Source organism: Anopheles coustani, chromosome 2, assembly GCF_943734705.1.
Source record: "Anopheles coustani chromosome 2, idAnoCousDA_361_x.2, whole genome shotgun sequence".
Classification (NCBI taxonomy): Eukaryota; Metazoa; Arthropoda; class Insecta; order Diptera; family Culicidae; genus Anopheles; species Anopheles coustani.
In genome coordinates this window covers 26,112,436-26,126,935 of record NC_071289.1, presented here as the reverse complement: position 1 = coordinate 26,126,935, position 14,500 = coordinate 26,112,436, and the positions used below count along the sequence as shown (strand labels likewise).

General features: G+C 45.1%; 3 protein-coding genes across 4 annotated transcripts in view; 1 reads left to right on the top strand and 2 right to left on the bottom strand.

Moving 5' to 3' along the window:
* The first annotated feature begins 60 nt into the window (after positions 1 to 60).
* Positions 61 to 3,364, top strand: LOC131264156 (venom protease-like). The gene is made up of 5 exons (XM_058266445.1): positions 61 to 100; positions 427 to 831; positions 1,178 to 1,286; positions 2,517 to 2,701; positions 2,943 to 3,364. The coding sequence occupies exons 1-5, from the start codon at positions 61 to 63 to the stop codon at positions 3,362 to 3,364; spliced, it is 1,161 nt and encodes a 386-aa protein (XP_058122428.1).
* A 1,164-nt stretch (positions 3,365 to 4,528) lies between these two features.
* On the bottom strand, positions 4,529 to 9,001 carry LOC131264155 (insulin-like peptide receptor). The gene is made up of 7 exons (XM_058266444.1): positions 8,673 to 9,001; positions 8,456 to 8,600; positions 8,312 to 8,392; positions 8,069 to 8,237; positions 7,878 to 7,998; positions 5,547 to 6,896; positions 4,529 to 5,453 (listed from the first exon to the last, which is right to left on the bottom strand). Exons 1-7 carry the CDS (start codon positions 8,999 to 9,001, stop codon positions 4,529 to 4,531), a joined length of 3,120 nt encoding a protein of 1,039 aa, XP_058122427.1.
* A 1,540-nt stretch (positions 9,002 to 10,541) lies between these two features.
* Positions 10,542 to 14,500, bottom strand: part of LOC131266347 (rap guanine nucleotide exchange factor 2) — a 38,044-nt gene continuing 34,085 nt past the window's right edge. For both annotated transcript variants that reach the window (XM_058268828.1, XM_058268830.1), the window contains exon 6: positions 10,542 to 12,771. In XM_058268828.1, coding sequence (XP_058124811.1) covers positions 12,692 to 12,771 — 80 coding nt within the window. In that variant the 3' untranslated portion in view covers positions 10,542 to 12,691. The remainder of the gene's footprint in view (positions 12,772 to 14,500) is intronic.

Genomic DNA, 14,500 nt, shown 5'->3' with positions numbered 1-14,500 from the left:
TGGGTTTAAAAGCTCTTTATTTTCTACTTAGACTCTTAGACAATAAAACATATTAAAATTATGGAACCCGTTACGCTACACACGTCCGAACGCACCGGAGGTCAGGTAGCCAGAGAGCGAGGCCAACGCTTCGGCCCCGTCAGCTACGGCGATCCCTTTGTGATCCCGATCGTGGCATCACCCGAAGATGGAACTCATCTACGGAGAGCCCGGGTTCACGCTGCATCTTACTGGCGTATAACACTTTATTAAAGTATAATAATTAAGCAACAAAAAATTATACATCTAAGCCGTCCTTACACTGAAGGACATAAGTGGGATAAAATTATATTTTTTTTGGAATGAAACGAAGACAAGTTGGCCTCGTAAAATATCGAACGTTACTGTAGCTTTAATTCTACGATTCATCCTATTCTCTCCGCATAGCGCACACCATCGAGGAAAGTGAAACTCCAACGGGTCCCAACAACGCCGTCTCGGGTCGCTCGGCAACGTACGCCGATCTTGCACCAACGCCGGGCATAACGACGGCCGCACTTCACCGGGAATCGAAAGCCATGTACCGGGTCAGCTGCCAGGGCCGGAGCGAGTGTGTCCCGCTGGCCGAGTGTCCGGAGCTGCTGCTGGAAATCTCCCGCCAGTGCTACCGGGGCGACTTCTCGCTGTCGTGCGGCGTCAACGAGTTCGAACCGCACGTGTGCTGCCCGCGTGTCACCACGCCGACGTTCAACGACCAGCGCAATCCGCCGGCCTGTGGCAAGAGTATCGTGCAGGGTGACTTCTACAACGGGCTGGGCGCGTATCCGTTCGTGGCACGCATCGGATTCAAAAGTACGTATCGGACGGCCAACCTTTGCTGAAGGCCGCCGCCAACCGCTGGCGAGCATGGGGACACACATTTATTCTAATTAGATGAACTTCATCCATGAAACGATGTCGGGTCTCTAGTCCAGTCTAGCCGAGGGCGACGACGATGGCGCGTTAATGGGCGGAACAATGGGATTCATATTATTGTGGAACCGGCGACAATGGGACGCCGCTGTGGCCAAGATCTGACCTAGAGATCCACTGGCCCGATCGTTAGTGCAGTCGTCCACTGAACGTTCGTTAATCGATTACTTTCCCTTTTTCCTCCCCTCCCTGATCCGAACACACTCCTCGGACGGATTTACAACAGACACCAAAACGGGAACTTTTATATTTCCCTGCTCCGGGTCCATCATCGCGCGCCAGATTGTCCTCACGTCGGCCCACTGTGCCCTCGCCAAAGCGGACAGCCATCGACTGTAAGTATCCGAGTAGGCGACGACCTGAGTTGAGAGTGTTTCCTACAAAACAAAAACAAGAACAAATTACGGTTGCACAATTTACGTACCGTTTTTAAATCGGCGGTTTTGCCTCCCTGGTGGGTACATTGTTATTTCTAGTGATTTTGTTTTCCCCGACGGTCTCTACCAGTTAATCTGTTTGTTTGAATCGTTCAATTTAAGTGCAGCTTTCACCGTCAAACAACGCACCGAATTTGCAAACCAATGACGGTTATATCCTGTCCATAATAACGCTAGAATGCAAATAGGCGGAACATATTTTTTGTCACAAATTTCTTCTCCTTTGTTTTTCCCCAGATGCATTTCTGTCCTGCTGCATTTGCATTTTAAAAGGATTTTCTGTTTGCTTTACACATCATTTTACCGAATTTTCTCGATGAAAGTACAGTTAGTCAAAGTGATTTAATTTGAATACTCTTTGTACTCTGTTCATCAAAGACTTACGGCCTCAAAAATACTGAATGTTCTTGTTCGTTGCCTGCATCATTTTTGAGTATTTTTCTAATGCCCAAAGTTCATTTTAAATAAACCAATTACGAAAACACTTTCAAGATGAATTTGACTCTCCAACTTAAGCTTTCACATTAAAAATGGAATTTGTTTGGTAAACTTTTTGTGTTTATCCTTCGTTTTGGACAATGTCTAAAATACAAATAAAATGCTACGGTAATTTGTTGAACGCTTTTCTTCAAAAGCAGAGTGTTATATAAAAGTGTTGCTATCTACATTTTTTAAATTTAGCTAGCCACGTGTTTGTTCAATATACTTTGGACTTAAATAAAGATTAATTAATCACGTGTAAGCTTCATCTACCTACAGGACATTATTACTATTTTCACTTCCATGATTAAAAATAGTTGCTTTTCACTTCTACTCCAATGGAACCTGTTTTTTATTAAGCCAATCCAAATCAATAATCTACATGAAAACATGGACACCGCCGCAGGGGGGACATTTAGACATAACATTTGCCAAATGCCGCCCAGTTCCATTAACCTTCCCTAGATCGGTCCTCGGTTGATACACACTCCCCGAATAATGACACGTTCCCCGAGCGTATCATCATTCATTCATCCGTTCGACGGAAGCAATTTTCCATGCCGTACAATGGAGCCTCCGGCTGCGCCATGCTTTAATGCGTTTTTCGGCCGTTTAGTGATCCGGCTAATCGAGTGCCTTCTTCGACAGGTCGTCCGTGCGTGTGGGCGACTACGACACGCGCACCGATCCGGACTGCGGAAGCACCGGGTTCTGCGCCCCGGTAGCGATCAACCACGCCGTCAGCCAGATCATCGTCCATCCGGATTACATCGAGGGTCAGTACCATCACGACATCGCGCTGCTAATACTCCGTTCGCCGATCAACTACACTGGTAAGTAGTAGCCCCTAGTGGCCACGACCGCGAACCGCCCCCACCGCGGAAGGTCAACGAATCGCGAGCGCTCATTAGCGCGCGTGGGATACGGAAAAATAATGTATTCACGTACTCACTGACCGTGAAAGTGTATTTTGTCAACACCGTCCATTTGTCCCGTTTGAGGCACCCTCTGATGTAGACCAGAACGAATCTAGTGTGATATTGATACTGGTTTTTCTTTTCCCGTTTTGTACAGTCGCCGCACAGCCGATCTGCATTCACTCGCGCAAACAGGACCTGACCGTCGGCCGCCGGGTACAGATCATCGGTTGGGGCAAGCTGTCCACCAGCGGCTCCAAGTCGCCCGAACTGCAAAGCCTCGAGGTACCGCTGACGTCCTGGGACCAGTGTGTCCGATCGTACGCCTCCACCGGTGCCCTGCAGTCCCCCCAATCGATCGAAGGCGAATGGATGTGTGCGGGAGGCGAAGGGCGGGACGCTTGCCACGGGTTCGGCGGTGCCCCGCTGATCATACGCGACCAGGGCCGATACGCCCAGATCGGCATCATGTCGTTCGGGGCGGAAACCTGCGGCGCCCTCAACATGCCGAGCGTTTACACCTCGATCGCGCACTACGCCACCTGGATTGAGGCGAACTCACCGAAGGGGTTCGTGTGAAAATCTCTGTCTCTCAGCCATATGTTTGTGGCGTTTGTACATAATCACGGAAATGTGATGCCTCTCGAGTACTGGGCGCACCAAGGTTTTGCAACACACCTAAAAGCCACCTCCAAGTTACCATTCGTTTGTTTGTTACGTTATTGCTACGTTGTGCACTGAGAAGAATAATTATTTCTAATAAAACAATTCCAGTTGGTCTTTTCCTTTCTGGCTTTCCGGGATTTCTAAATGACCTGTCTGTAAAATATTATCCCGAATGCTTCTCTGTAGATATCGAGAAATTGCCTGATGAGTTGATTCAGTTATCTGATTCGTTAGAACCGAACCGTTTTCTAAGGTATTAATGTGCAATTTCTTTCTTGCAATATAACACAATAAGCGGCAAAATCCTTGCGTGGCTTCCCTATACATCTTTCAACGAGATTCATTCGAATTGATATATGATTTTTTGGAATTTCGAAATGACAATTTGGATATTGCTGTATTGTCAGTTTCTTGAATTTTTTGATTTGCCAAAGAGTTATGAATCGACAGATAGGCATCGATCACGGAACTTACAGCAAAAAACGTATCTACTTGAGCCTTCAAAGATGTATAAATCTCTCACTTAAAGAATCAGACCGCCTAATACAATGTAAAGTTATTGAAATTAATGAATCTGAATTATTCAAACTTCAATTTCAACTAAAAAAAATCATCGATTTTTTTCGTCCTTCAACTGTGAAACTGACCGTAAACGGGATTTCATGAGGAACCAGAAATAGATAGACATGTGGTAGAGAACGGTATTAGTAAGCATTGCTCGTCAGTTATGCCTACCATTTGATTTATTTCTTCTTGTTCTTCATTTCTTCATCGTTGGAAGGCATGAATCTTCTGCATCTCGAAGAATCGCGCGAGGGGGATTTAATTTCTTTGTAAATTTATCGAATGACCTACAATTACCTTTCAAAATTTAAATCGAAATTGTAAAAGACACACAATTGCCGTTTTAACCTTAAATTCTTTAGTAATGGTTCCTAAATTTCTATAGCGATTTTTATTCGAACAAACAAGTGCTCTTCTTTAATTAATTAAGGTTAAACTAAAATCCAAGTAGGTGGTTACGTTATCAACCGCCTGCTTATTTATGTATTCTACCTACTTGGATCATTGAAGTGATCACTTCAAGGAACAGTTGACGAACCCATCGTCCAACTCGACTTGATTCCCATCGTTGTCCGCGAGAGGAATCTTATCGTCCTGCCAGCCCGCCCCTCCTCGTTGCCGCCGTTTCCACATAAATGCTCCCGCTCCACCGAACGCGGCAAAAATCAATACGACGGCAAACGCGATCAGTCCATCGCGAAGCTGCGTACCCCTGTGTCCCATCTCTTCTGGAGGCGGTGGCGCTAGAACACGGATAAACATCCACTCGGTAAACGGACCCGGACCGGCAAGCGAAATCAGTTGCACCCGAATAAGATACTCCCCGGGGGAAACATCCCGGATCGTATGGATATGCTGTTGCTGCTCGTGCTCGAGTCGAGTGATACAGCGTGACGAGCGTTTTATGACCGTCCCGTTCATCCACTCCAACTCGATACGGTACGCCACCGTCAGTCCGTTCACTTGCTTTGGTTCGGGAAAGTGCAGCACAATGCGATCGCCGATCGTTGTCTTCACGACCAGAAATGCGGTATCGTTCGATTGCACCTTAGCCGTGGCGATCAGATTGTCCGTAAGGATGGTCACGTTGAGTTGATCGATGAACGGGGACCGGTCGGTACGGTCCGCGTACAAACTGTACGCACTGCAGTACATGGTGTTGTTTTCGCTGCACGCGAACAGCTGAAAGATGTAATACCTGTACGGTTCCAACCCTTCCACCGTGTACTGATAGTTGTCCGTGGTGAACGAGCGCGCTGCAATCCGATTGACAAACTTTATCTCCTCCGTGTCACGCCGTGACCGTCCACCGTGCTGCTGTTCCTGTCGTTCCGCACCAGCGTCACGAAGAAGGTTGAGCATACTCTTCTCAAACTCGTCATATACGACGGACGATTTTTTGTTGGCCCTCCGTGTCGATTCTTCTATCGATCGTTTCCTTCTTCTCCCACGAGACGACGGTCTGTCCTTTTCGTCGTCGTCGTCGTCGTCGTCGTCGTCGTCGTCGTCGTCTTCGTTGTTCGGCTTATGCTCGCCGAAAAATCCATCCGGTCCGGTTACCTCTTCATCATCACCGTCCTCGTCGTCAGCTTCCTCCTCGAGCTCGAGTAGATCGCAGCAAAACTCCTTGCTACAGGCCGCGGAAAGGTCCACCGCGTCATCCGCTGCCCCATTCGACACCGACGGTTCATGGGGATGGAGGCAAAAGTTTCGCTGATCAAACTTGCCCGGTTCGTCCGGTTCGATGAACACATCCACGTGGTACAGAGACACCAGTTCGAGCTCGGACGGAAACAACACCCAGCCGAGTGTGATCGACGTGTCCGATTTCCGCACCGTGCGCACATGCTGCGGTGATGTCGGCCGATCTTTAGCCGTTTTAAAGTAGTGTACCTCAGACAGCCCCACATGGTCGGTGGAGCTGTTGATCGTCTCGTTGAAGTACGTCCGCACGTAGAACGCATACCGCGTGTACGGTTTCAGTCGGGTCAAATTGTACATGTACCACTCTCCCTTCATGACCATACTCTCCAGCTGCACGAAGCGTGTCCTCCAGCCAAACTTTGAGCACATATCACGGCCCTCGTACGGCGTCTTGTCCCCGTTCGTGCGGATGTAGTATATCATATAGCCGAGCAACCGATGTTGCGTCTTGCCCAGATACTTCCCCCAGTACACCGTCACGTTCCGGCTCGACAGCACCTCCGAGCGGACCCGAAAATGTTCCACATAGCACGCCTGCATGTACCCGTTCGAGCCCCAATCGATCGTATCGGTCGAGTTGTCGTACTCGGTGATGTTCCGGAGCGTCACGATGTGTGCGTTGCACAGGAGCGCATTGTTCCGGAAGTACATCCCACGGGACATGATTTGCAGCATCTTCTTCTCTTCAAAGTTCCACAGCCGCTGCAGGTTGCTGTTTTCGTACACCATCAGCGAAAAGTTGGTATTATCGCCCGTTTCCTGCCCGTGGATGATCTCGAGGCTGGGCAGAAACTCGAGCGACGAAATAAAGTTCGAACGGAACACCTTCAGGATGCCCATAATCTCCACCACATCCATCAGGCCACTCTTGAGTTCGCCGATCAGATCCGGGTGATCCTCTTTCAGGCGGATGTGCAACGATCCGTTGATCACCGTGCAACCACGGAACCGATCCACATCCGACAGGTACATTATGTCCGCACTGTCGCACACCTTTGGGCAGCGGTTTTGGCAGGGGAAGCACGTGTGGGCGTCGAAGTCGGCCACTTCTTGGTCGACGTTGGTCGGGCTGTACCCGGCCGGACACTCGAGGACGCACTCTTTCAGGTGGTGCCTGCCACCGCGCTTCAGGCAGCTTTCCCACGTGATGCATCGATTTGTGTGACGATACTGTAATCTAAAGAATCAAGAGATTTAGCTGAGATATAGCATTTTTGGATTGTTGTTTTACACGGTATCCAATATATTCCCATGCCATTTTCTACATATTTTTTACATATACTAGTGTGTGTACACAAGATATTAAAAATGGTTGTTTGGTTGTTATCACTCATTGTTAAATATCTTCTTCTTGACGTAACGACCTCTTGGTCATGCCTGCCCATTAAAGGCTTACGAGACTTGTTTCCCTGTTGTACGTGGATAGTCAGTCCTCTCGTACAGGGGAGGGTCCGGTCTCGGTTGGGATTCGTGTTAAATATCATTGTATTTAAAAAAAAATTAACATAGTTGATGCATAAGATGATAAAACGCTATCTCGGTACGCTGGCAGAGGGTTTGCCATTTCTGATGAAAACTATTTATCCTGAAGCAATCCCAGACTGTTCAAAACGACAGATTGTGGTCTCATAGGTCCAAGGATCTTCTGTATATTAATAGAAAAATTCCATGGTTCTAAAACCGTCACGATTGAAGTGGGTGTATTCAAAAATGGTCAAAAATACCGATTGTTTTTATCAAAAACCGGTAAGGTCTAAATTCTAAGGCGTAAATTCTATCATGGTCGCCATGGTAGCGCACCGAGAGCACAAAAATAGAAAAATAAATGTAGAGGATAGTTGCTTAACATGATAAGTTGCTTTAACACCTTTTAACACTGCTTATCTAATCCATATCTGGTACCGAACGAATTTAACTGACTTTTTCGACCAGAAAGACTGGCCTGCAAGTTTTCGAGATCTAAATCCAATGAGTTATTTTGAGTGGCCATATATTCTATCAAATATAGCAAAACATGTCCACTTTGGCCCAGTTCTTCAACGCCCAAATCTTTAGAATATGATAGAAAATAGCGATGGATGATTAATATTTGAATGGGGAAAATGGGCCTGTATGAGAATATATTGGACACGGGTATATATTCCATATAACAACTTACCGTTCGTGTGAGCACTGTTCGACACACCGTTTTCCTTCCTTCCAACCGCGACAGACTTTACAGTCCGTGTCCTTCGTACCGGTGCACCCACCAAGACACTGCTTATGACATTTGATTTTTCCTACAATGGGAAACATGTTGCATAAACTGTGGCAGGGACGAGAAGCTATCCGGTGGAAAAGTTCCGTTACCGTTGAAATTGTAGCCGTTGTAAAACTTCTGACAACTTGTGCTCCCCCAGCAGTACTTTGGCTCACAGCCACGGCACACTTCCACGCTATTACACCGTACCTTTGGTGTTTCGAAGTAGTTCCGATTCTTCGTAGTATTGGTCGGAACCGTTATGGAACTCCAGTCTATCTAAACAGGCGGAAAAAAGAGACACTCGAGTTCACTCGCTCGATGGTGCGGATTAATATTTTCCCAATATTTACCGTATCGAGATGACACAACAGAGGACAGTGCTGCGTGTAGATGTAACCGCGCTGTATGGCGATAAGATTCTTCAGGCCAAGCTGGAAGGGTGGGAGAGGGTTAGAATCGTTCCGAAATATTGTCACGTTGGTCGACGAACGTACCTCAATCATGCCCTTCATGTCGTAAAGGATCAGCGCATAATTCCGGATCAGCTGATGGCCACGGATCACCATAAGGTTCGGAAACAGATTCCGCAACGAGACAAGGTTGATCAAGCGGAACAGAAGCAAATAGCCGGTAATCTCTCTGCGAGGAAAGTGGAAACGGCGTGTCAAAGACGATCGAAGGGCAAGCGAAGAAAACACCCCTCTAATTTACCTCAAGTTTGGCAGGCTGTACTTTGTAAACTCCGCCGTGGGCACTCCATCCATCAGCATCATATGAAGGTACCCATTGATGACCGTACAGTTCTGTATGAGCCGCAACTGGCTCAGACCATTACGGATGTCGATGTTCGAGCAGTGAAGCTCGCTCTCGTCGAAATCTTCCGCCGTTCGGTTGGATGCGATCGAGGACGTTACATTGCTACCAAGCGTCCGCAGCGTGGTAGCTGTTATGGGGGGCTCGCTGACGGTAAGCGTTTCCGATGCACCACACCAGACGAGCAATAGACAAAGATCGACGAGTAAGTGTTTTCCTATCGACATGATGACGGTGAGCTTTACTCAGGGAAAAACGACGTCAAACCACGAACACTTCACTTTCGTCGATCATCACACCTCACGGTAACACCTCCGAAATAGAACTGACCGCTCAGTGCCGGACGGTGCACTAAAACAAGACATTTTCTTCCTCCACCACTCCGTTTTTCTCATTCCCGGGTGTTCCTCAGCACATCCATTCGGTGGTCGCGGTCAATCGTTGCCACCTTTGGCGCGGGCTCCGGTGCTGACCCTCCCGCGTGCCGGTGCGCGAGAGGAGCGCACAACCGGCCGACATTGGAGTCGATCAACAATTATGTCTAATTGAATTATTAGCTGGTCCATCACATCGGCCGGTCGCACCGTAAAGTTTGACGCTGACAACGACAACGACGACGACGACGACGACGACGACGACGACGACGACGACGACAATCGGACTTGTTGGAAGCTGTGTATAGGAAGCCGTTGCGTTCGGAACAGGTAGTGCAATCGCCGAAGATCGAGTTCGGATGTCATCTTAATTGGGAAGCGAATCACAGCATTCCGTATGCAGTCCTCTGCGACGGGAATGGACATGTCGACAATAAATCTTTCCCCTTTTTTTTTTAGATGCATTTCGAGATTCTCGTTCGATCGTCGGCCAGTAGTGGAAGGTTCGATCACATAGGGTGTCCCATAAAGTCTCAGCACGAGTTTGATACGTCCTCGTTTTCATTCGGTTGATATTTCTCTAGCTGACATTAATTGTAGAGTATAGTTTAAACTCAAAGTACAAAATCGGTCAGTATCAAGCACCGAGGCATCCAGTTTTCGCGAAAACATAGCGACGCATTTGACGATGAGAGCTTTCCCTTTAAATCTTGACGTAGATCTGGCCCTGTGAACCCTAAACTTGGCCAAAAACTTGTGATAGGTATCGTACGTCAAAAGACTCCTTCCGTATGAGGTGGGCCCAAAAAGCTGGGAATAGCCAATAGTATTATCGATCGAGCAAATCAGAAAAAGGATGTCAACAAACAGAAAAGATAAAAAAATGCAGTTTTAAACATGCCGCGTCGGTCGAACTAAGAGCGTATAAGTTATATGATGAACTACTGAGCGGGAAAATAGTGATCGGTTCTGTACTGGACAAATTATTCAAGATGCCAATAAATCAATTGCAGCAAATGCAAACATAATTTCAACATAATAATTGAAATATAACGTGTAATTCTATATACCAGAGTGTGAAGCTTTTACAATTTACTTACCGATCGTCCAAATATTGACCGACATATATTTTATTCAGCTTCTATCCAACATCGGTGTTCTTCATTCATAATTAATAAATGGAAATATGGAACATGGCCAAGTACTAGAAAATTGTGAAAATTGTGAAAATTGCTCAACATTAGGTACCATTGAAGTCTCAACCATTTTACAACATCTTTCATAGGTCAATCTAAAAAAAAGGAAAGGAAATACAGATACTGTAAAGTAAATCATCATTTTGTAAATCATTTCTCAATACTCCTATCCCTCGAAACACGGGAGAACCCAATCGTTCACATTCAGATATTCTATTTCTCAAATAATAAAATCGTTAACACTTGTCGGTTCCATTCTATTGCTGCTACTTTCTGTACACAAACGCATCGACTTTTGTGATCGATTTTTAATTTTTGTCACTATTTCTTATCTCGGTATCGCGTAACGGCTTCTTAATTTTTTCCTCTCTGTTAGGACCCCCTTGTGTTTGTGTTACTTACCGGTGACACTTTCTAAACTTACTCTCGCCTATTTGCATCCAACAGTCTGGAACTTGTCAAGTTTTTTTAACTTTCGTGTACATGCATGTATGATTAACGCTTATGGGGGCCGCCGCAATCTATTACTATACTGTCATGATGAGTGCTGGGCTGGAATACGATGAAGCTGTGGGGATCTGTACTCGATCACCACCGTCTGAGGAGAGAGTATTCATTGTGGAATCTTGCGAATTTGAGTCATTATTGGGTGTCTTTTCTTTTCTTCAACCTTCATTATATTGCGTACACACAGACACGCACACTAGCGTTAAGGGTGTGTCCTTCACACGCGTGAAGGGGAATTGTTTGAGGTACGCGTGTGTTTTCCGTCCACCACGTCCCGTTTTTGAAGTAATGCTGCACTTTTCTTGTACCACGATCATCGTGTCAGCTCATTGTCTTGGAATAGAGTTAGGTATGTATCACATTTATCACGTAAAACCGTTAAACACGCGTAGTCAGGTGCAGGAGTTGGTATTGTTAGAGAGATAAGAAAAATATAATATATTGTACCTACACTGAATTGGTACGTGTACCGACATACAAACAGCACGCGCTCGGGCACTTAATTTTACCGATTGACCGCAGCACAAGATGCACTAAGTAGTGGAAACTAGTGGAACTGCTTTTGTCTTGATACTTTGAGATATAAGTAGTTTGTTCTTTGTTTAATTTCTGTTTCATCACTATGTACATTACGATTCCCATTGGAAAACAGAAGATTCCTTCATTGGGATTCGACTCGAGCTAAGAAACTATCTTTACAACAACAACAATTGTTACATACACGAACGGCAATATTTAAACTACCATCCGCCCTAAAACGCTACGGAAATCCTCGAGTCAGAATAACGGCTAATTATCAAGTGCATATTACTTGCTTATTCGATTGAATATAGATTCAATTGGAAAAACCATCGGACCATAGAATGCTTAAGAAGAGGATGATAAAAAAAGCGACATTACTAGCTAACGATGATCCAATGATCATAGTTATTCATTCCCAACTTTTGCAATCGATGTTTCGATAATTACGCAGCAAAGGAATCGTCCTCGGTAAGTAGTAATAGGAACAGTGAACAGTGAATGTTGTACAGAATCTGTCTTTTTCGTAAAGTTTGCGTCAACATTTTTCGAATCATTTGAATTCACTTCGCTTTTCGCGATCGTTGCGGATGTCATGTTTTTTACCATTTGAAACTTCTATTGCAAAACAGGTGAAATTTTAAATTTCTTAACCCATAAAAGGTATGCAACGAAAGGTAAAGAGCAAACTTTAGTTAATTCAACAAGACAAAACATTTCTAACACGTATCAAACTAATTCGATACGACTGTAGTGATTTTCAATTCACTTCACTAAGCAAACCTTTACGTTATCTTCGGTTGAATTCCTCTTCCGCCCTTGATTACTACAATCCCATCTTTATTTCGTCATGTTTGATTGCCCCAATCAGGAACCTTACTGCATTCCATTTCCGATGGTTTTTTTTTTAGGGATTTAAATTCTAGCATCCTCCATTTACAGACGATAGAGATGAATTCCGTTGTCCTTTGATTGATTTGTTTCAGTTGCGTGAGATTATGTCGTTTACTGAGAAGCATCGGGGTTTTTTTTCGATTCGCAGGCAAAACAGAGAAGGACGCGTTTCATTGTCGCTGTGATTTGCTTTCCTGCCTTCAGTCTCTGGTTACAGCTTACGGTAAGGGTACAGCGTATATTGTTGGTGAATGTTTGAACGATGAATTACAGTCAGTTGCCAGTTGGTGAATGTACAGCGTTTAGTAAAATCGAATGCCTACGGACTACACGGATAGATCTTTTGCTATCCAATTCCGGTGTGGGGCATATTTCTTGCTCATTGCGCACATTGCTTGTTTGTCCTGGTTGCTTCCGGGGGTCCCCGTTAAAATCGAGGACCACGCGTTCGCGAGATATGATTGTGGAACGGCTGAGAGGAATACGGTCCGTAGGGAGGTGAACGCACTGGAAGAGCGGGGGAATAAAGAGAGAACATCAATACGACGGGATTCGAAGGTACAGCGTAATGCCTGCACAATGTGTCTCACTAGCTAAGCAAGCTTTCCTTCGTAACTTCGTGTGCGAAAACATATTCTTACTAGGAGATAACTAGGCGAGTTCTACTTGGTAAATCTAAAACTATATATGTAAATCGGTTTTTCACTCGAAAACTCGGGGAGAATCTACTTTTGAGCTTCCTCTATTTCCCTTCACACCTACATAATTACCACCACCAAACCGAGGGTTTGCCTTGTTTGTCATATAATTCCCAACGGTAAACGGGTACAAAAAAATACAAAACAAAAATCTATACGAAAACAGAAAATAATACTAAAAGCCCTACCATTCGAGAATTCGTCTATCGTTAGGGCTTGGTAGAGAGTACGGTTTACAAAAACGAGAATGATCATCGAGCGGTCGAGACAATATGGAAACGATCGCGCATCGGACTTATGCTACGGTTATGGATCGTTGATTCTTTGGCTTACGGAAAACGGTACATTTGCTGTGCAGAGGATTTTCCTAACATCCTCTTAACTGCCTCATTCTTTCTTTCCATTCTGGAGGAACTAACTACTTAATCGTTAGCACTACAATAGAATAACTCTAAAGAAGGACCAGCACCAGGGGTTGGTCTGATTTGGCGTGTGTGTATGTGTAGGTTATTATCACACCACGTCGTCTTGAGGAAAAATGGGACCGGTTGGTTTTAGATGCCGGCTTCTGATAGGAGCATGTCTGTAGGCTGGTTGGCTCTGGAAGGCTGGAGGAAGGCGGTCGAGTAGCATCATGCGGCAGGACGGGGGGGATAAGTCGATGTTACCCTTGGCGGGGGCTGCTGGAACCAAACTCTTGAACCGAAAGCCTTCAGCGAAGCTAGCAGTAGCAGCGTCAATAGTGGTAAGTAGCAGCTGTCTTGTGCCAATCAGTCGTGGATTAACCACACCACCAGAACCCGAGCCACGGGAAGGTGGACAGAGATTAACGAACAAACAAATAAAGTGTCCTTTATCATGTACTTCGCAGTTACATACACGCACATACACACACGCACACGTGTTACTGTTGCTAGTAGAGAGGACAGTGGGGTGGTCGTGTGTCTGGATCGTGGGGATCATATTATTTGTTCGTTTGTTCTACATCACTACAAAAGCAAAAGTTAGAAACAAAATTAAAAAAACAGATTGGTGGTTAGTATCGAATTTCAAAAATATGTCTCTTGCGAAACGGAATCAACAATATGGAAGCCATAACCACAACAGTTGATTAGAGAGCTTTTGTTTGCCTTGCAGCGAGAAGAGCCATTGACCGCCAATAAGCATTATGATTTGATCTGTTGATTATGATTGATATTTGATTGATAGCACCATTTGAGGATTCTCTTTTTCTCTCCAGCATGTGATTCAGATATAAGAAAAGATTCCCTTGAATAAAAAAAAATGTCCGGTCGATGAAATTCCATAAATTCTTTTATGATCGTTTGATCGCCCTTTCCCAAAGATGAAAATTATAAGTTAAAATGTCATCTCCATTTGACCACAGGAAACATAAAGTATGTCTCACATACTTAAGTCACATACCGATAAGTCTTATAAAAAAGCACGTTTTAGTAAGTTTTGCCATTCATAGATCTCAATTTCGTGCAACTACGACATTTGTCGGTATAAGTATAACATTTATTTCGTGTATCCAT